At 46.4% G+C, this 27,096-nt stretch overlaps 1 protein-coding gene across 3 annotated transcripts in view; it reads right to left on the reverse strand.

Moving 5' to 3' along the window:
• Window positions 1-27,096, reverse strand: part of LOC134910224 (alcohol dehydrogenase 1-like) — a 158,640-nt gene that overhangs the window by 25,391 nt on the left and 106,153 nt on the right. For all 3 annotated transcript variants that reach the window (XM_063918016.1, XM_063918025.1, XM_063918035.1), the window contains exons 2-6: window positions 19,558-19,659; window positions 12,192-12,333; window positions 9,306-9,393; window positions 8,181-8,400; window positions 3,866-4,126 (exon numbers count right to left, since the gene is read on the reverse strand). In XM_063918016.1, the coding sequence (XP_063774086.1) occupies window positions 3,866-4,126; window positions 8,181-8,400; window positions 9,306-9,393; window positions 12,192-12,333; window positions 19,558-19,659 (813 nt within the window). The remainder of the gene's footprint in view (window positions 1-3,865; window positions 4,127-8,180; window positions 8,401-9,305; window positions 9,394-12,191; window positions 12,334-19,557; window positions 19,660-27,096) is intronic.

A 27,096-nucleotide genomic window follows, 5' to 3' on the forward strand; every position in this document is an offset into this window, starting at 1 on the left:
CTGATGAGGACTTAATGGCCTGCAGTGACTAAAATCGATCTACTCAGGAGAAGGCTCCAATATAGGAAACCAACAGGTGGGAGGGAGGAGAATAACTACAATGATAAAAGTCCTGCTAAGGACAAGGACGTTGTCTTTGGCTGCTTACCCAGCATTACTAATACCCATTACCTGGCCAGGAATGGACATTTATGGACTAGTAAGTACAGTACTGTAGTCTCTAATACCTACTAACCATAAGGAAGACTGCATGATTGAATCCTAAAACTGAAACTTGTAACAAAATGTCTGCTTGTGCCAACACTGTCCTGTGCTGGGACTTCTCCTTGGGGCAATCTTGTGGACTATGTGGCTAATTCAGCATTATACGCTGATCTGATGAAATAGCCATGGAACTATTTCAGCACATCAGCGCATGTGTGTATGTTGTACGTGCATGCGTGAGATCTTAAACTGCGTTCTCTTTAGAATGCAGTCTAAGACCTGGATAAGGGCATGAATGGGGCATTAACAATGCGTTTTGTGGGCAGTGATGCTCTATTTAAGAGGCACAGTCTGGACAACAGAGGCGTGTCAAGACCATTGCTGGGCAGTACGCTGCGCCTGCGTGATAGGGGGCAACCCTAAACATTTGAGAGCATTGCTATCTTGCGATGCGACAGTGGCGTAACTACTGCCCCCGCAGTCCTCGGTGTGGCTTGGGGGCGAGGGGCTGCGGGGGCGCCACTGACTTAGAACAGATTGACATGCGGACGAGCGTCCGCATGTCAATCTGCAGGTCTCCTTCCCTCCGCCGCTGTAAGGAGGGACACGGAGCGCACAGAGCGCGCCCCCCTGTGTCCCTCCCTGGCTCTCCGGCTGTCTAATACAGGAAGTGCCGTTCGTGAGCTCTGATTGGCTCACGAACTGGCACTTCCTTTATTAGACAGCCGGAAAGCCAGGAGGGACACGGGGGCGCGCGCTGTGCGCTCCGTGTCCCTCCAACACAAAGGAGGGGGAGGGGAGCAGGCACTGTGGGGGACTATCTGGCACTGGGGGCATATACCTGGCACTGTGGGGGACTATCTGGCACTGGGGGCATATACCTGGCACTGTGGGGGAATATCTGGCACTGGGGGCATATACCTGGCACTGTGGGGGACTATCTGGCACTGGGGGCATATACCTGGCACTGTGGGGGAATATCTGGCACTGTGGGGGACTATCTGGCACTGGGGGCATATACCTGGCACTGTGGGGGACTATCTGGCACTGGGGGCGTATACCTGGCACTGTGGGGGAATATCTGGCACTGGGGGCATATACCTGGCACTGTGGGGGAATATCTGGCACTGGGGGAGCAGGCACTGAGGGGGCATATGTGGCACTGTGGGGGAATATCTGGCACTGGGGGCATATACCTGGCACTGTGGGGGACTATCTGGCACTGGGGGCATATACCTGGCACTGTGGGGGACTATCTGGCACTGGGGGCATATACCTGGCACTGTGGGGGACTATCTGGCACTGGGGGTATATACCTGGCACTGTGGGGGACTATCTGGCACTGGGGGCATACACCTGGCACTGTGGGGGAATATCTGGCACTGGGGGCATATACCAGGCACTGTGGGGGAATATCTGGCACTGGGGGAGCAGGCACTGAGGGGGCATATGTGGCACTGTGGGGGAATATCTGGCACTGGGGGCATATACCTGGCACTGTGGGGGAATATCTGGCACTGGGGGCATATGTGGCACTGGGAGCACAGCCCTAGCAACAAGCACTACCACCTAGCAACGAGCATGACACCCAGTGCATGAAACCCCTGGCAACGAGCATGACACCCAGTGCATGAAACCCCTGGCAACGAGCATGACACCCTGAGCATGAAAACCCCTGGCACCGTGCATGGAACAAAGAGCATGAAACCCCTGGCAATGAGCAGGTAATTTAAAAGTAATTAGAAGCCTTACTGTAGAACTTAATGTGTAATGGGCATTACGGTGTGTGGCATAATGTATCACGGACATTGCGGTGTGTGTCATAATGTGTCAGGCATTACGGTGTGTTGTATACTATATCACGGGCATTGTGGTATAATGTCTCGGGGTCATTGCAGTGTGGCATAATGTATAACGGGCATTGCGGTATGTGTCATACTGTGTCACAGATACGGTGTGTAGCATAATGTATAACGGGCATTGCGATTCCTGTCATAATGTGTCGGGGGCATTACGGTGTGTGGCATAATGTGTCGGGGGCATTACAGTGTGTGCATATTGTGTCATGTGCATTGTTGTGTGTGGCATAATGGCTAAGGCCATTGCAGTATGTGGAATAATGTATACTGGGCATTACTATAAGGAGGAAAAATGACAAATAATGTAAGGGGCATGAATCAGTATTATTTTTCTTTCCTGTGGTGGCTAACGTCTGGGCGTGCAGGTTGCAAAACTGGGGCATAAGGTAGTCTTTTCCTGCAATGCCACACCCCTTTACACGAAGCCACGCCCATTCCAACGAAGCCATATTTCTCACTTTACTAGTGCCAAGTATGGGGGGGGGGGTCGCCGAAGAATTTTTTGGCTTGGGGGAGAAAAATTTCTAGTTACGCCACTGCGATGCGCTCACATGTTTGCGGGGGTGGGGGGTGGAGGGGGCTGGGCTCGGCATGTGGGGCGGACTTGCCCATGCTGGGTGTCCTCCCTATGTTAGAGTGTTAATGGGTTGTAGGTGTGCGATTTTTCACACATCTACAACTCATGCTGATTTAGGCCCTATATGCTTTTACATTACATGCATAACTATTTTTCTTTTATAATTGCTTTTCATTGTTCTTGTTTAATTGTACACCTGCCAGTGTATTTATAACAATCATAAAAACTGTTTATTGTTTATCAGTATTAAAACTTTTATAATATTTATCAGCGCTTATGATTTTCTAGTTTGATTATGATCTACTTCAAGGTTGGAGTAATTCCCTTTACATGCAGCAGCAGGTGACAGGATAAAGTATATATATTAGAGATGTGCAGGTTTGGATTTGCTCTATTCTTTTTGCCAAACTAACACAAGTCCAGATTTATCCAGATAAAAGGGTCTATTTACTAAGCCTTGGATGGAGATAAAGTGGATGGAAATAAAGTGCCAGCCAATCAGCTCCTAACTGTAATTTTTCAAACCCAGCCTGTGGTATGACAGTTAGGAGCCGATTGGCTGGTACTTTATCTCCATCCACTTAATTTCCACCCAAGGCTTAGTAAATAGACCCCTTAGTTTGTTGGCTGTGCGAAACACTTGGGAGACGATAGCAAATAAGATGTAATTTTTGAGATCCTAGTAAATCCGAACCTGTACATCTCTAATATATATTAGCGCCAGGTTGTTTTCTTGATATTCTAGCTCTAGTTTTGCACGGATATTTATAACTGAAGACTTACCCCACTCCCAAAATTAAGGGGGACATGTACTAAGCAGTGATAAAAGTGGAGAAGTGAGCCAGTGGAGAAGTTGCCCATGGCAACCAATCAGCATTGACGTAACATTTATAATTTGCATACTACAAACATATACAGAGCAGCTGATTGGTTGCCATGGACAACTTCTCCACTGGCTTACTTCTCCACTTTTATCACTGCTTAGTACATGTTCCCCTAAGTCTGTCTGCACTTTGCTCATTTTCAGTGTGCCCCCCTCCCCCTTCTGCAGTATAACTTAGCCAAGTGCAAAACTGCATCTTCCTACTGGGTTTTCGCCTAACCGTAAATTATGCTATTTGAATGTATTTTTTTTCTTTTTTCATTATTACAAATAAAGAGTAGCTATTCAAATAAAGTTCATATACCTATCAATATTTTCCAAAATAATGTTTCCTTTACTAACCATCACTGTAGTGTTTCCAATGACCTCAAATGCATAATCAACTCCATCATTAGTCATCTGTGCCAGGACTTCATGGATGGGAAGTTTGTAGTCTTTTGGGTTAATACACTCAGTGGCTCCGCACTCTTTCGCTTTTGCAAATTTATCACTGTTTAAATCAACTCCAATGATTCGGGAAGCACCTGCTACTTTACATCCAATAACCACAGACAACCCGACTCCCCCTAAACCAAATACAGCACATGTAGAACCAGGCTTCACCTGTAACATAAAAAATATTGTTGAGTTGACATGTAGCAAAGAGATGCTATGACTTTATTTTCCATATATTGTTGTTTAGGAGAATAATACATAATACTAATCATTTTGCATTAAGAACAACAGTAATTTATGCCATGATCCTGTACGCTGTATGGTCAATGCCATATCCGATTGGTCTAGCTTTAGGAGGATCATTGCTGGTTACAGCATTTCATGACAGTTATTTTAAGCCTGCCTTTCTGCTGTTTGTATTCTTTCTTCTGATTTGTGCTGGGCTTACTGTTTGTCTGTGTACTCCAATTCTGCTAGTTGTCTGTTACATGGTCTGACTGCTCCTTGTCTAACTTGACTTGTCTGTTGCCTGGACCATCTACAGCTAGTGTTTGGGCCGGACTGCCCATCTAGCACTTCTGGAAAATTCAAGAAGGGCTAATAGGAGGGTGGGCCGGTCCTGTCATTAAGAGAGCTGGGAAGGCCATGCACAGCACAACCTCCGGCTCTCTGTTGTGGACGCTCCCCCACCCCCCTGGCTGTCTCCATGGAAATGGAGGCATGCCGCAAATCCACACCACCTGACTCGTGGCATGCCCCCCTCCCATCTTTTCCCATTTGAATGGGGGCATGGCGCAAGTCCACGCCCCCTTGACTTGCGCCATGCCTCCGTCGCTAGTGTCCATGCACCCCCTTTAGCAGCACGCGTCTGCCAGTTCTGATTTCGGCCCCCAGTCTGTCCCTGGCTAGTGTACACCAACTCTGTTCATTCACTGCCTCAATATTGACTTTTGCTTTTGGTATCGACTGTTGTCCCTTGTTGTCTGAGCTTTGCCTGAAGGTCTTCTTTGGAATTGTACTATACACCTAGCATTTTTGCTCCTTATGGTGCGATGTGCATGGCAGAACATACAGATGTGTCCTGCCTCATCACAGGTGCGATTATTTTTGCCAGTGGGTAAGACATGTGTGAGCGTGAGCACCATGTGATCCTATAGATCGCGGGTGCACTGTGTACGCTAGGCACTAAGCATACTAGTTGTGGCAAACGAGCCGCAAATACCTGCAATCGCGGGTGCCAGCATCAGTATTCAGGGTACCTGTGCATTGCACTGCTGTTGCATTAGTGATGCAAATAATGGTATACAGATATGACCTCCCTCATCGTACAAGCGATGTACATGCAGCTTTTTAATGCTATGCGAATGGGCAGCAGGTGCGAGCACATGCACACTTACCGGGACTATCTTACTGCGATGTATATACATCGCAGGTAAGTGGCAGAGGACACAACTGTAGGTGAGGGTATCCAGTCTCTAGGTCGACCACTATTGGTTGACATACATTCGGTTGACATGGTTTCTAGGTCAATATGGTCACTAGGTGGACATGTTCTAGGTTGACATGACAGAAGGTCGACATGAGTTTTTATCATTTTTTTTCATTTTTTAAAAACTTTTTCATACGTTACGATCCACGTGGACTACGAGTAGGAATGGAAGCAAGCCATGCGAGAGTACACGGTGCACTAATTGGGGTTACCGTTCACTCTACTAAGAAAATTACACCAATTTTTTTCTAACACTCATGCCGACCTTTTGTCATGTCGACCTTTAGTCATGTCGACCTTGCTCACGCCGACCTAATGTTTGTGTCAACCTATTTTAAGTGTTGACTTAGTCATTGTCGACCAATAGTGGTCGACCTAGTGACTGTCGACCCTATGAACCACACCTGTAGGTGAGGGCCTTGTCAAGACCAATTCTAGTAACTTATCAAGTGTAGATAGCTTTGTGACATACTTTATGGCTTATCTAAGTTTCTATTATTATCTTACCATACCTCCAAACTGTTCCAATTCCAGCAGGATAGTCCCACTTCTTGGGCACTATCCCGCTGTCCCACCAGTGCACAACAGTGTCCTGTATGCAGATGAGAGGTTGGTGGGGCATTTGATCACCACTGCCATGCATTCACCCGCATAGCAGAGCAGTGGGTGAAAACGGAGTAGATGCTGTGCACATGTGCATGGCATATAAACTGAGCAGGGCAGGGCCATCTTGACAGCATAGTAGGTCCTGGCCAAAGCAATGCAGTGGGGCCCCTACCCACCCATTCACTGGAGCCATATAAAAAAAATCATAACATGCCCCTCCTTCAGTCCTGCACCATCTATCCACATGCTTCCATATAGTGAATGGCTGTCAGCACTCTGATTGGTGGATAGCTCCAGCATAATGACAACCTTTTACTGTCTGCTGTCGGCTGGGAGGCAGGTAGAGAATGCTACCTCGTTGCTCTCATTGTTTGACCACCACCCACAACTGCACGAAGGCCCCTAGAATTGTGGGACCCTGGGCTGGTGCCCAGTGTGCTTATATGTTATGATGGCCCTGTTGAGTGCATGTCACAGGAGTAATTGTGAACTGAGATGGTTAAGTGCGTGCATTGGAGCCAGGCAATACTCAGGCAATCTGCACCTAGCATGAGGATGGTGCAAGTTTTGATGGTGCAAGCAACGATTTCATCTAAAGATGCACCAAGCAGGATCCTTGCACACTCAGATTCATGGTTGTACACCAGGGGAAGGGCTGATACTAGCACTAACATAGAGTCGCAGGCGTTGCTACAACAAAAGAGACTAAAGCGGTTGAGGCAGCGTGTGACTATGGGCTCTATTTACTAAGCCTTGGATGGAGATAAAGTGCACGGAGATAAAGTACCAGCCAATCAGCTCCCAACTGCCATGTCACAGGCTGGGTTTGAAAAATGACAGGAGCTGATTGGCTGGGACTTTATACCCGTCCATTTTATCTCCATCCAAGTAAATAGACCCCTAAGTCCCTTTGTTGAATGCAACCAGTAAGGTTTGGCATTGAGCACCACTGACTACTCTCAGAGACACTAAAATAAATTCTACGACATCTCCTGCATTACAGCTTTGATAAATGCCGCAGATACTTACAGTTCCTTTAATGATTGTTTTTCAGAATAACATAACAGATTGATAACTAGGCCCCTGGAGACATAAATTACCAGTATCCTCATTGCTAAAAAAATAATTTTCTGCACATTAGGGTTTCATATTTTCAGTGATCTCTTGACATGTTACTACATGTCGACAAAATATGTTTCCAGTAACAAATAACTAAACTGATGAACAACAATGACCCGCTACATAGCCTGTTTTTACCTTGCATTGTTCATCATTGAAGTGGCAGAGGAATGATAATCACTTTCAATTGCTATTTTTATTTTCCATTTCTAAAGATTAAAGTGGCATCATAAAAACTTAAGTGCACCCATAAGGCATAAAGTAAGAGATGACAGGTATAAAAACACGACCTTATATGACCCGGTGTTCCATAGGAACTTACTCCACAAACTGAACATTGCAGCTACAGTGAGTGGGCACCAGCCTTCATAATGGTTTTTCCTTACTGCGTGATTGCAAGCATAATGTAGCCTGCAAGCTAGAACCCCCCCTCCCCCTACGCGCTGTATCCTCCACTGTTGCGGTCACAGCCCCCAGTGGTGTGGTGGAATGGGTGCTATCCATGGTGGCGCCAGGGACCCGCTTTATTCATTTAAAAAGTTGGGAGGTATGCCTTAGGAAGAGATGGCCTTGGTATTGGCAAGATGGCCTGGGGTCATCCAGATGCTCAGGGAGAGCCGTGCAGACCCCTTTTTTCACTAGATTAAAATGCAAAACTGGCTAGAATTGTTTTGGCTCCCACAAATTATGGGTTATATTACCTTTGGACAAGAATGTTCATTTTAAAGTCTAATATTAACACCTTAACTGATTATACTTAGAAAAAGGATACCAATAAATGCTCAAAGAATCATACTGCATACTAGACAAAGGAGTAAAGGATACAACATGTTACTGTATGTGTGAAGACAGGGCAACCTTATTGGTTTCAGGGGGAAACAGCTGGGCCCCTGTACAGTAACTGAGACATACTTAGTGGTAGTGTCTTTAATTCTTTTGTTGCATTTCCTTAAATAACTTTATAAATTTTTAAACACTTGTAATAATGCACATTTAGTACATACTTACTTTACCAGTTTTCACAGCAGAGCCATATCCTGTAGAAAAGCCACATCCAATCAAGCAGACTTTTTCCAGCGGTGCATCCTTATGTATCTTAGCAACAGCAATGTCATCCACCACAGTGTACTCAGTGAAAGTGCTGGTGCTGATGAAGTGGTGAACAACTTTCCCCTTGCAGGTAAATCTGCTGGTGTTGTCCGATAACATCCCATTGTATTTACCAATGCTGTTTAATATAAGGAAAAATATCTTAATACAGGTTATATTTTCACCTTTTTTTTTTTAAATAGGAAAATTGGTACCTAGTAATAGCTTTTTTTCTTACAGAAAATAGAATTTGGATTTCATGTTTAAGCTTTGATCACAATTCACTTAAGCTGGGCTAATGCCCTCAATTATCCTAATTTGTAACTGAAATGCTTTCCTGTCCATGTCCTAGCTTGCCGTCTAGAATGTTTGCATTGTAGTTGTTGGAAGTCTACCTCAAAAGCGCAGTCAGTTACCCCCAAGAAATAGACAAGCTGACATATACAAATGGATATAAAGATGTATCAATTTGATAATCACTAAATAACTGAGACTATTGTAACAGAAAAACTGAAAATGTTATAAAATGAATGAGCTGGTTCTAAAGGGATAGGGTGTAGGCCTTTCAATTACACTTTTGCATAGTGCGCATCTTCAAATTTTCCTGGCTGCCACAAATCTAGGGTGTCTTCTAGCATGCGTGCCCAAGCGGAGCAACAATCTAATTGCTCTGGATGCCATCATGTGGCCGCCAGCACACAAATCACTTGAATTCCCACATCGGGGTGAGGAGCGGCATTAGCCTTTTATTGTATAGGATGACTTTTTGATATCAACTTACATGTCCACATACATCTTTGCTATATCCCGCCATGTATGGCACGGTTTTGCATGCCATATATTCAGAGATTTAGCCATGCTTTGTGATATTTCTTCATTTGCTTCTTTAATATGTTACTTTACACATATTCTATTATGGCAAACAAAAATTTTAAAATCCATCCACTCGCTACTCATGAAAAACAGCTTAGCCATGTTCTGCCAAATTGAGCAAAATAGCAAAGATGTAAGTGGACACATCTCTATGATGCACTAATTACTAACTCATTTTTGTAGCATAAATTACTGTCCGGATTTACGCAACATCTGCATTTTCCACATTGAGGAACAAACAGCGGGATGACTTTGTCTCCTGAAGGAAGAGAGGGAAAAAAAAACCTGAATATTGAAAAATCATTATTTGATAAAAACACTTTTTAACATCAGAATGGTTTTAAGGCTCAGACCGGAAGGAATTTATGCAGATGATTCATGTTCCCAGGTCAGATTAGAGTCGTGTTTGGAGCATGCTGAATGTTAATGCATATCTCCTAACTGTCCCGAATACAGTCCCGCTAACTGGAAACTGTCTTGCTGTCCTTCCCACAGGTCGCAGTGTCCCACAAGCATGGGGGCAAATTGGGGGAGCTTGAGATCACCACTCCTCTGCAAATCAGCCGGTGATCACTTAATAGATGCCGTGCGCATGCGCATGGCATCTATTAATGCAAGAAGGGCTAGACAGGGCTGCCCAGCTGCTCAAGGAGCGCTGGGCACACCACCAAAATGAAGGAAAATGGGGTTGTAGCAATAGGCCACGCCCCTCCACTAGAGGTCCCATCCACTCTTTCCGAGTCCATGCCCCCTTTTCTGCCGCAGACACGGCTTCATCGTGGCGAGTCCCGCTTCCACTTAATGATAAGTTGGCAGGTATTTTAATGTAAACAGTCACTCAACACAGTCTGCAGATGTAGGTCTGCAGACTTCAACATGCCCAAGTTGGCATTGAATGGTGTCCCAGAGCAAGTCACAGGCTCATTTTCTCAGTGGGGCTTATATGTAACTGCATTAAACAAGAGCATTGTGTTTATCATCATATCTTTAAACTGTTGCATCACATATGTGGACATCATTCCTCTAGTATGTCAGAAGAAAGTTTGAAAACCACTGCCTTAGAGGGTGGCATCTGATTGGCTGCAGGCAGCCTATATCCATTCTGACTTCAACTTTGCAAGCTTCCCTGGCCATTTACTTTCAACCATCAGCGGTTGTCATTTAATGCTCTTTGGGGGCCAGGGCCGGCCTGCCCGTTACGCGGAGTACGTGTACGAGTAAGACGCCACAGTGAGGAAGGCGCCGGCAGCCTGCACCACGCATGCTGAAGCTGCCGTCTCCTGTCTGGGTGCCCGACCGCGCTGTCAGTGGCTTTCTCAGGCGCCCTCCCGCCTGCACTGTCAGTGTCTCTCTCCCCTGCCCGCGCTGTCAGTGGCTCTCCCCCACCTGCCCGCGCTGTTAGTGGCTCTCCCCCCCCCCCCCACCCGCCCGCGCTGTCAGGGGCTCTCCTCCCCCACCCGCCCTGTCAGTGGCTCTCCCCCCCCTGCCTGATCCTGAGGTGAAGCTGCTGCTGCAGTGCTGTGCCCCCCTCCCTCCCGAGCTGTCTTCCTACGGGCGTTGGGTGGGCTGCCTGCAGCTTGAACCAGAGCATAATGAAAAGGCTGCCGGCATGCTGACCCTGGGCATGTGTGTACGCGCACTTCAGCAGGCTATGTGGGGTGGTGGATGGGCTTACCGTAGGGGGTTCCAGCGTCGCTATCTGCGGTGGACGACTGAGGGGCTGAGGTGTGTATAACGTGCTCTACCTGGCGCAATGTGTATAACGTGCTCTACCTGGCACATTGTGTATAATGTGCTCTACCTGGCACATTGTGTATAACGTGCTCTACCTGGCACATTGTGTATAATGTGCTCTACCTAGCACATTGTGTATAATGTGCTCTACCTAGCACATTGTGTATAATGTGCTCTATCTGGCGCAGTGTGTATAACGTGCTCTATCTGGCGCAATGTGTTTATGAGGTTCTACTTGGTGCAAGGTGTATAAGCGGCACTACTGTGTGGTGTAATGTGAATTGGCATTATTATGTGGCCACGCCCCTTCCCCACAAAGCCACACCCCAAATTTTTCCAGCGCGCCTTCGGTGCGCACTGTCTATTCTTTGCTATCTAGGAAGTGGAGCACCTATTCACTTTCTGCCAAAGGGCACGAAAATGTCTAGTTACAGCTCTGGGCAGAGTGTCCTGCATGCTACACAGCCCAGCAGCATTGTCACCCACCCTCCTCCCCTTGCAACACTTTTGTACTGTCCAAATCATGTCTGTATTTTTATATTTTAATCATTAATAAGATTAATAAGAACCTTCATTCTGATGGGACCCAGAAAAGGACAGGTAGGACCCCAATTTTTAAAAGTGAGGGGTCCCTGGGACCCACTTTTTTGGGGGGCTCAGCACGATCACTGCTCCCTGTCACCCCAGCCTTCCCTGTCACCCACTATCTCCCTGTCACCCCAGCCTCCTCAGTCACCTACTATCTCCATCACCTCTGCCACCCAGTCACGCACTTGGGGAAACTATTGTGTGGCCACGCCCCTTCCTTGTGAGACCACACCCCTTTTAAAATTTGATCCCATCAAGGGGCGCTAAATTCGCTTACCAAATTTTTTTTTAACTTGGGCCGGCCCTGTTGGGGACTATTCAGAGTTGCCACAAGATTTTGCTGCTCTCACAGCAAAATCTGTTACCATATACTCACATGCTGGAGGCAACCAAGCATGTGTGGTGCCACCCCATGATGCGATCACAAATCAGTTGCGATTGGATCGAATAGAGGTTGACCCCTGAGGAATCCCACAGCCATGTTTTCTATCACAGGTGATGTCATCGGCCGGACCTAAAATTGGCCATAATTCCCCCCCCCCCCCCCAATGCTGGGTCACTGCCCCGGGATGCCCATCAATCACCATGCAATATTATCCTTCCGGATCGCAATCGCATGTTGAAGGGTGGACGCGGCTGCTGCATATGAAGCCATCGGCTGCGTCCATCTCTGGATAAATCCCTGTATGCATATTACTACTTTCTGTGCAACTCCTTTGGTAATAATAGTCTTACCTGGTTTAAGTCCAGTTACACCTTCTCCTACACTTTCCACAATCCCTGCAGCTTCATGGCCTAATATTACCGGGAATTTCATGTCACTTATTGCCCCACTTATAACATGGTCATCTGAGCGGCAAATTCCAGTGGCCACGATCTGCAGAAAGGTATAAGATAAATTTAACATTGCAATTTCAAATAACACTAAAAATTGCATTTCATGGAATTGTGCAATACACTTGAATATGAAATTATTTAATTTTGATAGACCAATTACAATGTGACCACTATCTGGAGAGTTACTTTGGCTTGTACAAGGACACCTGTTATGTAATCATGTTTCGTGACCAGAAGAAACTCTCAGCCATGAAACAAGAATAGCAAACTTTCGGTCATAGATGATAGGCTGTAGAAGCAGACTAGTATATAGGCTGTTATATTGGGAGTAATTCAAAGATCACAGCAGCAAATTTGTTGGCAGTTGGGCAAAACCATGTGCACTGCAGGTGGGGCAGATATAACATTTGCTCCTGTGCTCAGTGCTGTCCGGTGTCCATCTATTCTAGTGTTGTCAACACATCTTTCCGACGTCCATCTGTTCCAGTGCTGCCGACGCACCTGTCTGGTGTCCATCCGCTCCAGTGCTGCCAACTCACCTTTCTGGTGTCCATCCACTCCAGTGCACAAAAAATAAATAAATAAAAAAGGAAGATATATATATATATTTTTTGTACAGTACCCCAGTGTCTATAAACAGAAGTACTGTGATGCCTCAGGCTGTACCAGGGGCAGATTGGGATGGAAAAGCAGTCCGGAAAATTTATGGAAGCTGCCCTAATGGGGGTGGGGTCTGTTGAGGGGGTGGAGTCTGTAAGATCCCTTCTTATAGGACCTGATTCTAATTTGCGCGCAGTTGAGCCTGTCACTTTATGCTAATGCCGCTACAATGCCATTTCCTGGTGTACATCCATGCATCCGCATATGCAAGTACTGAGAAACCCACTTTCAGTGTCTACAGACGATGCAATCATGCTTTGTGCATCTTTAGACGCCATCATCAGAACTTTCACCAGCCTTATGCTAGGTGCAGATCATCTGTCTGAGTATGTCCTCCAATGTGAGCGACTCAGCATCTCTATATGCAACCACTTATAGCAACACCACCATACAATCCCCTGTAACCGCCTAGGAAAGTCCAACAAATTTCTATTACACTTCTTGAAGCCTGCGTCTTAATCTGTACTGCAACTCTGTATGAACAACATCAGGACGAATGCACGGTGCAACTCAGATACATGCGTAGACGAAAAACATGGCACAAGAAAAAAATAAAACACATTGGCCCCACAGGAAAAAAACATACAAATTGGCCCCCACGCGGTGGAGGGACGGGACACATTAGGAAAGAATAAAACTCATTGGCCTCCACAAGAATTTTTTTTTTTATACATTGACCCCTACAAGGGTTAAAAAAAAACATGTTATCCATTGACAGGAAGTACAAAACACTATGGGGTATATGCAATTGGGGTTGAATTCCCGAACTTGTCGAAAAACGGGACTTTTTCACCAAAAAAAAAAAACCCGACAATGCAATACAGTACTTTCCGTCAAAAAAACGGACTTTCCAAATTCGACTTTTTGAAATTCGACTTTTGTCAAATTCGACTTTTCTGCAATGGTACAAATGCGGCAATTCGACAAAAGTATATTCAATTGAAGTTTGGAAATTCGACAACAGTGCTTTTAGACAGTAAATTCGTCATTTTCAATCCGCCACACTTTGGTGGGTGAAACTAATAAAAAATATTTAAAACATGTTTTTTTTGGTGTTTTTTTATTGGTAATAGCATATCTACTCATATTAGAAGGGATTAGGTACTTGGTTTGTCTTTTTGGGAGGCACAAGTATTAATAATATTTTTAAAAATATTATTATTAAAAAATTTTTTTTTTCAAATGGAATGGTAAAATCCCGAAAAAAAATGGCGTGGGGTCCCCTCTCCAAAGCATAACCAGCCTAGGGCTCTTCGAGCCGGTCCTGGTAATGGAGAGGCTTTGCGATGCGCTGTCTGAGGTCACACGCGCATACAGCCAATCAGGTGAGTGCAATGAAGTAGCGCTTCCTGATTGGCTGAAGGGACCTCGGTGACAGCAGTCACGTGGTGTCCCGGCATTCGGGGAAAGGGGTCCCATGTGTAAACATGGGACCCCTTTCAGTGCGTGGTCTGGGTAAATGCGGTTTGTTTTTTTGCCAAGTACGTGGATTTATATCTGGATACCTGATTGAGGTTAGTATAATTTGATTCACAGGTACCCCGGATCGTCAGATCAGGAGACGTGGCAGTCGGCGGGTCAACATAGGTAAGTATGTGTGTGTCGGCAGGTGTGTAATAAAGTTTTACTCTCAAGGTGTGTGTCTCTTGTTTTTATTTGGGTATTTTTTTCAGTAGTACTACAGGTACCAGCGGACCCGTTTTTCTCCCGCATGCTGGTACTTGTGGTTCTCCAAGTACCAGCTTGTGGGGGAGGCTTGCTGGGACTTGTAGTACTACAGGAAAAAACAATATTCTTTACATTTTCTCAAGGCTATCAGCCTCCCATCCGCAGCCCTTGGATGGGGGGGACAGCCTCGGGCTTCACCCCTGGCCCTTGGGTGGCTGGGGGGGACCCCTTGATTGAAGGGGTCCCCACTCCCCCAGGGTACCTCGGCCAGGGGTGACTAGTTGGATATTTAATGCCACGGCCGCAGGGCGCTGTATAAAAGTGACCCCCGGCTGTGGCATTATCTGTCCAGCTAGTGGAGCCCGATGCTGGTGTAAAAAATTCGGGGGACCCCTACTCTTTTTGTCCCCCGTATTTTTTGCACCAGCACCAGGCGCAGAGCCCGGTGCTGGTTTTAAAAATACAGAGGATCCCCTGTCCATTTTTCCCCCGGATTTTTAGAACCAGGACCGACTCGAAGAGCCCGAGGCTGGTTATGCTTTGGAGGGGGGACCCCACGCCATTTTTTTCCGAGTTTTTTCCCGTTTTTACCCGTTTTTAAAAAAACGGAACAAATCCGTCAAATCGGCCGTTTTTCGGCAGCGGGACTGTCGAATCCGTTTTTTATTGCATATGGTCAATTTCGGCACCCACTTGCCGAAATTAGACTGTCGAATTGCGTCGAATTGAAAAACGGACGATATTTTGCCGCGATTCGCCGCTAATTGCATATACCCCTATAGCCTCTAGAGGAGAAAAAAAAACACAATGGCCCTGACAGGTAAACAAAAAGCATATTGGCCCCCAAAGAAACACACATTGGCCTTGATAGCAAAAATAATATAAAATACATTGGCCTCCACAGATAAACACAATCACATAGACCTTAATAGCAAAACAAAACAAAACACTAAACACATCAGCCCCCACGGAGCAGGTAGTATATGTCCCTGGCCTGGGAAGTACTGTATGTCTAGGGGGTCGGTGGGTGAAGGTGGTAGGGTATGTTCTGTAGGCTGGGTGTAGGACGAGTTAAGGGTATGTTCTAGAGGCAGAGGGTGGTGGTTAGGGTGAGGCTGGCAACAGACGAGCACATAATGGGGATGGGATGTTTGGAGGCTGGCTACAGGGGAGCACACTATGTGGAGCGGGCTACAGGGGAGCACACTATGTGGAGGGAGGTGTGGAGGTTGGCTACAGAGGGGAGCACAGCATGGGGAGAGGAGTATGGTGGCTTTCTATAGGGGGTAAACACACTGCAGAGGTTTGCACACTAAGATGTGTGGCTGCAGGGGTTTGTACACTATGGGAGTGGAGGGTTGGAGAGTGGCTACATGAGTGGTTGGAGTGCATACTGCAGGCTAGGGTCGGGGAGCTGAGGCTAGTTACAGTTCCTTACACAAGCTTACCTGAGGGCTGTGCCTGCAGCTGTCAGGAGTGGGGACTGAGGGAAGGAAGAGCAGCACTACACCTCACTCAGCTGGCCAGGAGCTGCCAAATCTGCAACGGAAGTTAGTGCTTGTTGTAGGGGAGGGGAGCGGAGCTCAGTGCGCGGACTAGTGGAGGGCGTGGAATGTACTGTATACGGGGGGGGGGATCGCGGGGGTGGCTGTTAATTGCCGTGTGTTATTTTCTGCGGCCTCAAGGTATGGTAACTGTATGGGACCAAAGCCATATAGAGATGGCCATGCGCTGACAGCAGTCTCATGCAGAACAGGAAGCCGGAGTGAGTGTGACTGAAAGCTGCCATAGATAACCAGCTCCTCTGGTTCCCATCTATACAGGAGACTCTCTCCTGACTGCACGGTGTGGAGGTGGTACCCTGGGGCTGCTGGAGTTGGAGAGCGAAATGAGTGAACTGCGCAGTCAGGAGAGAGGCTGCTGTGTAGATGGGAGTCGAAGGAGCTAGTTATCTATGGCAGCTTTCCAGTCACACTCACTTTGGCTGCCCGTTCTGCATATGAACAGGCAGCGGATGCTGAGGAAAAGGACACCGCAGGCCTGTAGTTTACAGCTGCAGGCATGCGGGATTTGCAGCTTTGCAAATCTCGGAAGCACGGAACAGGTAGACATGAATCGGACCGGGCCAGCAGGTATCGGCCCGGGATAGCCAGCCCGACAGAGGTGCAGATGAGACCGGCTCAGGGGGAAGTCATCCGGTATCCCGGTGGCCCAATCCACCCCTAGGCTGTACCCTAGTGTGTATCCAAAACACAAGTACTGTAACACCTCTACCATGCCTCCCTATGACACGGTCACCATTCGTAGAAGAGGAGTAGCTCTGAGGGCAGGGGAGGAGGAGGGACGGGGACTCGGGAGCCGCTGCAGAACAATGTAATTGGTGGCAGTGCGATGCAGCTGTCCCTCTCCTTCCACATAGACTGGCCGCCGCTGCTGTGAATGCACTTCCCTCATCCCAGCATTCACAGCGGCGGCGGCCAGCCAATGCGGAAGGAAAGGGACAGCTTTTCCATGAGGGGAACATAGACACAACTGTACCTCCCCTGGTGCCCAGCGAGTTCTCGGCATGTGTCTGTCTACCCAGCACCATTGTAGCACCCCCCCACACACACACACACACACACACACCACCACCTTCTGTCCGACCGCTGGGTTACTCGCCACATTGGCTACCATATTTGACTCACCTCTCCAGACACTGAGGGCAGAGAACCAGGACAACCAGGAGCAGCAGCAACTTCTGGGTTACAGGTCACTTGATCAGCCAGTCTCTAGCCAGTATCTACACACTCATTGCGGCTTCCAGTTTGACCATGTGACCCGCCAACCGGCAGCATGGTTGAATCTAATTACCCTTTGTCAAACCAGGCAGCAGCAGCTCCTGATTGCAATGTCCAGGCTTTCAGCTTCTAACGTTAATAACGGAGGGCAAGAGTGGGTGGGCGCCATGAGATTAGATGGCACTGGCGGGGTAACTGAGGCTGCATGGTTGCAATCGCCATGCTTGTCTGCCCCTTGAATTGCCATTGAATGACAGCTATAATACCAACCATATGGGACCAGCTGTGTGGTCTCAAGGTTGTGTAAAAGCATGTGACTCTTGCATTTATTTCCATGTACACATTTCTGGTGTAAATGATAGACTTCAGTTCAACACCGCATCAGCACTTTATCCTGGACACTTGTACCCCTTTTCCACTGTAGCACGGGTCGCAGCCGTGTCGCCTGACACGGCTGCGACCCGTGCTACAGCCCCCTTTCCCTCAGCGCTCACCAACCCGACATATTGCCGGGTTGGTGACGCTGCTAGTGACACGGCAGGGGCGGTGCGGGGAGATCACATGATCTCCCAGCGCTGTCCTCCCATACACTGTGAACGGGAGCCGTGTCGCACGACACGGCTCCCGTTCACACTACACAGCTTACCGGGTTGAACACGTGTTCAACCAGGCAAGCTACCCGGGTAGGATTCCCGGATCACTTGATCCGGGAATTTGCAGGGGGACCCTTTTCCACTAGGGAAAAACACGAGTAAATGCGCGGCCCGCACATTTACCCGTGTTTTAAGGAGCTAGTGGAAAAAGGGTATAAGTGTAGATAATTATGCTACACTACAATGTGAATAAATATTACCTTACAAAGGAACCTTTCCCCTGTGCCTGGAAATCAATATAAAGGTTGGGTTCGTTATGCCGGTGGTTGGGATGCCGGCGGTCAGAATACAGACCACGGCATCCCCATTCCCCAATGGCCCCCTAACCCTCTCCCTTTTCAGCCTAACCCCACCCCCAGGGGTGCCTAACCCTAACCCCCCCTCCCCACAGCCTAATCGTAACCCTCCCCGGTGACCCTAAGCCTATACCCCCACCCTCCCTGTTCATTCTAACCCCCCCCCCCCCACCATGGCTTACCTGTCCTGCGTGCTGACAGTGGAACGATCGGGGTTTCAGGAGCTGGGATTCTGGGAGTCAGTATTCCAGCAACGGGATTCTGATCCCGTTCTGCGCCAGTCTTCTTAGCTGTGTCAGGATCCCGGCATCAGTATTTTGACAGCAAGGATCCCAACCATCGGGATCGTGACTGGATCCTTTGGAAATTATGGTTATATGGATTCAACTCATAGCTTTACATATAGTATACATAATATATATTTCCTTACATTTAATTAATCAACATCTTAACTTTGCAATCTGTAATGCCTGCTTGCTGATGCATTTTGTATCAATCACATTGTTAATAATAATTTTATGTATATAGCGCTTTTCCCCAATAGGACTCAAGGCACTTAACAAATAGAACAAACATAAGATAGTACTAAAACAATGAAAAGCAGAAAAGCTTTTCATAAAATACAGAGAGCATGGAGCTACTAAAGGGACATTACGGAAATGCTTTAGTAAACAGGAAAGTCTTCAGTCTGGTTTTGAAGGATTCTAGAGTGGGGGTCTCTCGAACTGCGCTGGGAAGGGAGTTCCATACAGTCAGAGCTGAATGACTAAAAGCTCGACCCCCAGATGAATTATGGGAGTCTCTAGGTACTGCTAATAGTCCTTCATCTACAGATCGCAGTAATCGAGTGGGGCAGTATGGACTCAGGAGCTGCTCCAGGTACCTGATCATGTAGTGCTTTGAAACTCAGTAAGCCAATCTTGAAGATGATTCGCCATTTTACAGGCAACCAATGAAGGAAGTAGAGTGTTAAAGTATGTGGCTAGAACAGGGCTGGTTGGTTAATAGCCTGGCAGATGTGTTTTGCACCAGCTGTAAGCGGTGCAATTCTTTTGCTGGAAGACCAAGGTAGAGGGCATTGCAGTAGTCTAATAAAGATAATACAAATGCATGTATGACTTTTGGCAGAACTTCTGAGGGAATGAAATACTTGATTCTGGCTATGTATTTATAAACAATTGTTAACTTGTATGTAAGTAAACATCACCTTAATGCGAACTTCATGATGCTTCGGTGGAGCAACCTCAATCTCTTCAATGCTGAGTGGCTGTTTAGGGCCCCAGCATACTGCAGCCTTACATTTGATTGTCTAAAAGTGAAAATATAATTAATTATAATAATAGTACATTTTTACTATTAAAATGACACCAATAAATAATTAAGAATAAAAGTGATAATAACATGGACTTTCCTTAAAATGAAGAGAACACAAATTTCAGTTATTTGCAATTCCAGTGAATGTTACCAATTACAAGAGATGTGCAGCGGACACTTTTCGGATTTTATGTTTTGGTTTTGGCTCTGGATCCCTGCTCGTGTTTTGGATCTGGATTGGTTTTGACAAAACGACCTTTTCGGGTTTTGGTTTTGGATCTGGATGATTTTTGAAAACCCCCCAATAAAAATGGCTAAAATAATAAAAACAGCTAAAAATGTGGGGGTGATTTTGATCCTATGGTATTATTAACCTCAATAACATTAATTTCCACTCATTTCCAGTCTATTCTGAAAACCTCACAGTATCAATATTGTTTTTAGGCCAAAAGGTTGCACTGAGGTAGCTGGATGACTAAGCTAAGCGACACAAGTGGGTGGCACAAACACCGACCCCATCTAGGAGTGGCACTGCAGTGGTAGACAGGATGGCAGTTTAAAAAAAATGGGCCCCAAAGAGCACATCATGCAAAGTTAAAAAAGAAATGCATGATGGAATTGTCCTTGGGCACTCCCACCCACAGAACATGCACAGTTTAACAAACCCATCATTTCAGCGACAGGTGGTCCCCTGGAAAAAGCTTGCCAAGTACTCCAAATCATAGCTAGCTACACACACACCACCTCCTTCTTTGATGACTTTTCACATTATGAGAAGAGACAAGAGGAAGAGTACAGCGTCAAGAAGGTGATAAAAAATTAGAGAGGCACATGCAATCAGAACCAACACAGGCTTTCACCTCCACTCCTAAAGCAGCCCCTTAGATGTTTTAGAAGCCCCTCCTGAGCCCCCACAGGAACCCCGGATGGGGCAAGTTGAGTTCGGATGGGTTCGGTAAAGTACTAAGCACGACTGTGCTTTTATTTATTTTTGTTGTTGAGCACCTGCCCTAGTGGAGCTTACAAATCTACAATCATACTAGGACTGTAGATTGTGGGAAGACTGTGGGAGGAAACAATGCTAACCTCTGTGCCCACAGCATGCCTCAGCCTGGCAAGCCAGACATCTTCCTGGCTGTAAGCCACCATGAGACTACATATTGGGCCTTATTTAGTAATGGTTTGTGCCTCACAGGAGCTCCTGGCCTATCTAATGCTGCAGTACAATGGAAAGCTGATGCAATGCAAGATCACTAAATAAATAATCCCAAAGTGTGAAAATCAATAATAAATCTAAATTAATGTTGACCAACTGGTGCTATTCATTTGAGTGAGTCCCTAACATGAAATAATTGAGAAGAACCTCTCTAATGCTCCTGCAGAAAATATCACTTTTAATCCCTCCGGCAGTTATGCTGGATTATGATTCAGTCTCTTCTGAGTCACCCTGACTTTGACCCCAAATGTGGTCTCTTCCCACTTTATTTAAAAACACTTTATCAAAATAGCAATTTCCATTTCCACCTTTGCAGCTATGTTTTCGCAAATCTGTTTGTGATGTTGAATTTTGTTTCATATCTGCTCTAGGCTTTTATTTAAACCTAGGATCAAGTACAGCAGCACCCCTGGAATTATATCGCAGCACCCCTGGACTCATACAGCATAGGCAGCACCCCTGGAGAATTACACAGCACCGCAGAAAGGCACCAGCACCCCTGGACTTAAATGGCTGTGGGGCAGCATCCCTGGAATGATGCGGCAAAGAAAAGATGTGCAAGATGGAATTGTCTTTGGGCCCTCCCACCCACCCTTATGTTGTTTAAGCAGGACATGCAAATTTTAACAAACCAATCATTTCAGCGACAGGGTCTGCCACACGGCTGTGGCTGAAATGATTGGTTTGTTTGGGCCCCCACCAAAAAAAAGCAAATTAAACTCTCCTTGCACAAACTGGTTCTACAGTGGCAAGATGTCGTCCTCATCCTCAGATCCCCCCCCCCCTCATCAGTGTTTACATTCTCATTCTCACAGAGAAATAATATTCAAACAAAACCACATCATTTAGGTGTCAGTGGACTGCTTATGCTATTACCCAAAGTTTCTGAACTTGACAATGACTTATGAAAATGCGCTGCTGGTGACGTATAAGGGAGGATGTTCCTAGGTGGTTAATGTCCTTACCCCTACTTATTATGGTTTGACAAAGGCAACACATGGCTTGACACCTGTTGTCTGGATTTGTGGAGAATTAATTCCACACCGAAGAGGTGGCTTTTTTGGTATTTTGCCCAGGCATGACAACAGGCTTTTTCATCCCATGGACAACAACTGTCACCACTGGTGCCTTATTCAAACAAACCACGTCACCATCAGAATCCACATCATCATCTTCCTCTGCAGCACCAGCTGCACCCATATCATCCTCATCCTGGTGTACTTCTACAGTGACATCCTCAATCTCAATATCAGCAACTGGACTGGCATTGCTTCTCCCAGCACTTGCAGAGGATGTGCAAATGGTGGTAGGAGCCTCCTCTACTCATCAAGTGTTGTGAAGGTCAGGCCTAGACATCGCAACCGCGGACACACTTGGACTCTTCTTAGGGATTTGTGATATCTCTGAACGCACAGATGTTTTTTCCTGTGCTTTAACAAACTTCATTTATTTTTATTTTTTGAGAGGAAGGAGGGCTTTCATCTTCATGAGAAACTGAACCACTAAGTAATGAACTTAGGCCAAGGCCTTAGCCTTTCCTTGACACTTCATGTCGTGAATGGCATATTGCAAATTTTATGTTTCTCATCAGATAATTTCTTTTTTTTGGTTATTAATTTTTGCTTCTTGGATTTTACATGCCCTCTATGACATTGGGCTTCGGCCCTAGCAGACAATATTGATGGAATTGCATCATCAATGTCATGACTGGTGGCAGCAGCTTCAGCACTAGTACTAGGAAGTGGTTCCTGATCTTTTACTATTTTTTCCTCCAAATTTTGTTCTCCATTTCACAGGACAGCACCCCTTTATTTTTACAGCACTCAGAACAGTGCCCCTGTACAGCACAGGACTGCAGCACCCCAAACAGCACAGGACACCACCGGACAGCACACCAGTACAGCACCCCTTTTCAGCACAGGACAGCAGCACCCCTAACAGCACAGAACACCACCCCAGGACAGCAGCACCCCTGTACGCCACCACCCACAGAGAGACAGAAGTCTATCTCCCTCACTCTCCAAGTCCGGAGAGAAAATGGCGGAGACATGGGGCTCCTTTGATGGAATCCAAAACCCACAAGAACTGTCAGCGGGATGATGAAGTTTTGCCTCGATCTGGGATCAGAGTCTGGTGGGAAGTCCCAAACCAGATTCGGATCCAGGCTCGGATCCCGAAGTACAGGGGGGAGGGGTTCGGATCTCTGAGATCCGATCCCGCTCATCCCTAGTTACCATTGATGGGTTATATCAATGGTGTGAAACCATCTGCAATGGAACCATCAATGGTTCCACCCATCAATGGTCACTCATGCCTTACACTGTATTAGGCTGTGGGGTTAGTGACAGCCCAGGGGGCAGAACTTCACGGGAGTGTCAAGGGGCAGAGCTAGGCTCCGTGTATAATTATATATATATATATATATATATATATATATATATATATATACATACATACACACACACATATATACATACATACATACATACACACACACACACTTACATACATGCAGTGGTCGAAGTGGGGCGGTATACGGCGGTATGGTATACCGCCACTTCTTCCACTGACCCGGAAATGAGCCCAGAAAGTGCAGCAGGAGGAGAGGGAAGTGGCATCCTGCTGCACATGGTGCTCCCCGTCCCTGCGCGGCGGCTATGTAGAGCGCTGTATTAGCTCACAGCCGCTCACCGCTGCCAGCCGCCTGCGCCCGCCGCTCACCAGCCGCCCGCCACTCCCGCTCTCCAGCCGGCCCCGCTCACCAGCCGCCCGCCGTCCCCGCTCACCAGCCGCTCCCGCTCACCAGCCGCCCGGCGCCAGCTCACTGCTGCCAACAACATTTAAGGTAATGTTCCCCTGCTGTCACCTCTCTCTGTTGTCCCTGTCGTCACTGTCATCACTCTCCCTGTCGTCACTCTCTCCCTGTCATCACTCTCTCCCTGTCGTCACTGTCGTCACTCTCTCCCTGTCGTCATTCTCTCCCTGTCATCAATCTCGTCACTCTCCCTGTCATCCCGGTCGTCACTCTCTCCCTGTCGCTCCCCGTCGTCATTGTCTCTCCGTCGCCACTCTCCCTGTCTTCACTGTCTCTCTCTCTCCCTGTCATCACTTTCTCTCCCTGTCTCTCTCCCTGTCGTCACTGTCTCTCTCCCTGTCGTCACTCTGGCTGTCCCTGCGGTCACAATTTCAGCTCATTCAGTGTGCTACAATGTGAATTTCGGCTCATACCGTGTGCTACAAGGTGAATTTCGGCTCATTCAGTGTGCTACAAGGTGAATTTCGGCTCATTCAGTGTGCTACAATGTGAATTTCGGCTTATACCGTGTGCTACAAGGTGAATTTCAGCTCATACCGTGTGCTACAAGGTGAATTTCGGCTCATTCAGTGTGCTACAATGTGAATTTCAGCTCATTCAGTGTGCTATAATGTGAAAGGGGCACCAGTACTAGATAGTATAAAGGGTTCAACTTCACGGGACACGCCCCTTTTTGGGTGACCACGCCCCCTTTTCTGGAGCGCGCGTGCTTAATTACATCGTTGACTTTTGCATACCCCCACTTCAAAATTTCCACTTCGACTACTGCATACATGCACATATATACACACAGTATGTTAAGCAGAAGGGCAAATTCAATTCAAATTTATTAGACTGTCATTTATATTGAAACATTTTTTTAAAACTCATTTACCAGACTTTGGTGCAGGCTTGCTGAAGTCAGTGTTGCTGTGATTGCGGAGGCTGCTACCTCATAAGTGGGAAGGGTGTCTGCAAGGAGCAGACAGTGCCTGCAGCTTGTCGCTGCTGAAGTTGTGAGATGCTACCCACTGCCCAATGATTCCATTCGCGGAACCCACTTGTTTCCAAGGCTGCCTGTTCCTGCTCACCTTAGGTGAATCATGGCCATGGCAGCATTGAGGCAAGATATAGCAAAGAAGGGCACGGCAGCACGCATAATGACATTGTAGCGTCACTCATACTATGCCTACAGACTGAACCAGGTTACTGGGGCAAGTGGGGAAAATAGGGAATACCCTGGCTAGCTGCTACTTGATAATTTAATTTCGGCAGTTGCTCACTGATGGCCGCCCACCAATTTCTAAATCCCTGTAAGGAACTGTGGCCTCTTTTTTAGCTCTTCTGAACCCTCTAAGTCTTGGGGCCCAGGACAGGTGTACCCTTTGTACCATCCTGTTGCTCGGCCTGATTAAAGCAGGGGTTTCCAAACACAGTCGCAAAGCGCACACTAAAGCTAGGTACACACTGGCAGCTTTTTTTTGGTCTGCCCAACAATCGGATGATTTGTCAGGAAATTGTAGGCAAAAATATCTGAGTTACGCACTTAAAGATTTTTTTTTTCAGTTACCAATTTTCTGCCACCTCACACTGCATTTGCATATGTCTGCCCACAAGGAGGATGATGTAGTGAGAGGAAAAACACAGGAAATTTGGGCAGATTATTGAGAACGCACACACACTGCGCAATATCTGGAGATTGTGGCAGATATTTTTGGTCTGGGCCGATTGCTTGGAAAATCGATTGTTCGGGTGTGTGCGCAAAATGTTTCTGAATTATCGTTTAAACGCTGACGCGATCGTTCATACACACTATATAATAAATCAGGCCGATGTCCCAATTATTGGCAAATCGGCACAATAATTGTATAGTGTGTACCTAGGATTAGTCTAGGTTTTAAGGAAATCCATATTTTACTTAGTACTACAGTTATTTTGATTAACCATCTGTGCTCAAGCTTGGATACCACTGCATTAAAAGACTAGTCACCTAAGAATGCAATGGGATACGGTCATTAGGTTGACACCACTTAGGTCGACAGTCATTAGGTCGACCACTATAGGTCGACAGGTCAAAAGGTCGACATGAGTTTTTCACATTTGGTAAAAAATTTTGGACTTTTTCATACTTTATGATCCACGTGGACTACGATTGGGAATAGTAACCTGTGCCAAGTGCAGCGAGGCACCTTGCCCAAAGCATAGCGAGCGAAGTGAGCCATGCGAGGGGACACAGTGCACTATATGGGGTTCCCAGTCACTTTACGAAGATAACAAAACCAAAAAAAGAAGAAGAAAAAAAAAAACTCATGTCAACCTTTTGACCTGTCAAGCTAATGACTGTCGACCCAACGACCCATACCCAAATGCAATAAGGTGGTCTTATTAAAAGAAATGATTTAGTAGAATCCTCTCATGAGCTTTAAGAGAGACTTTAAGTGTTAAATAAATATTTGACCTTCTTAACCTTGTATTTTCATATCATTGCATCTGCTTATGCTGCCTAAAAAGGAGTTACAGGGAAAACTTATGTATAAGAAGATAATAAAGGCATTAGGGGAATATGTACTAAGCAGTGAAAAGAGTGCAAAGGGGAGCCAGTGGAGAAGTTGCTTATGGCAACCAATCAGCAAGAAGTAATATTTATCATTTGCATACTAGAAATTTATACAGAGCAGCTCAGCTGATTGGTTGCCATGAGTAACTTCTTCACTGGCTCACTTCTCCACTCTTCACTGCTTAGTACATCTCCCCCTAAATGTCTTCTTAAAGATTCCTGAAATGTATTAAGAGTTTAGAAATACAATGCGTGTCCTAGATGTTTTAAACTCTTTTAATACATTTCAGGAATCTTTAAGAAGACATTTAGGGGGAGATGTACTAAGCAGTGAAGAGTGGAGAAGTGAGCCAGTGAAGAAGTTACTCATGGCAACCAATCAGCTGAGCTGCTCTGTATAAATTTCTAGTATGCAAATGATAAATATTACTTCTTGCTGATTGGTTGCCATGGGCAACTTCTCCACTGGCTTACTTCTAGCATCTCTGGAGATGCTGGGCTGTACTGGGCTGCCTCCGGAGACAGTCACCTTGCAGCGGCTCAATCTGCTCACATCCCACCCTGCCTACACTTTAGAAAGGAGCTGGAGAAAATGGCACCATCCCCTCCCACTTTCCATCTCATTAGGGATGTCCCCACTTCATATCCCAGTAGCCGCAGCTGCTTTCCTTTCTTAAGTGTCACCCCTTTATGATTGTGGTGAAACACTTTTCTTGTCCATTACACTGTTCAGCACAGGTGCAGACAATCATAAATTAAGAAAATGGTCCGGAGAGGGTCAAGTTGGGAGGTATGGTTAATGTTACCTTGCATTCACAATACATAATTCAATTTGAATTGTATTAACTCATTATTGGTCACCCCC

The sequence above is a fragment of the Pseudophryne corroboree genome, chromosome 1 (assembly GCF_028390025.1).
Source record: "Pseudophryne corroboree isolate aPseCor3 chromosome 1, aPseCor3.hap2, whole genome shotgun sequence".
Lineage (NCBI taxonomy): Eukaryota > Metazoa > Chordata > Amphibia > Anura > Myobatrachidae > Pseudophryne > Pseudophryne corroboree.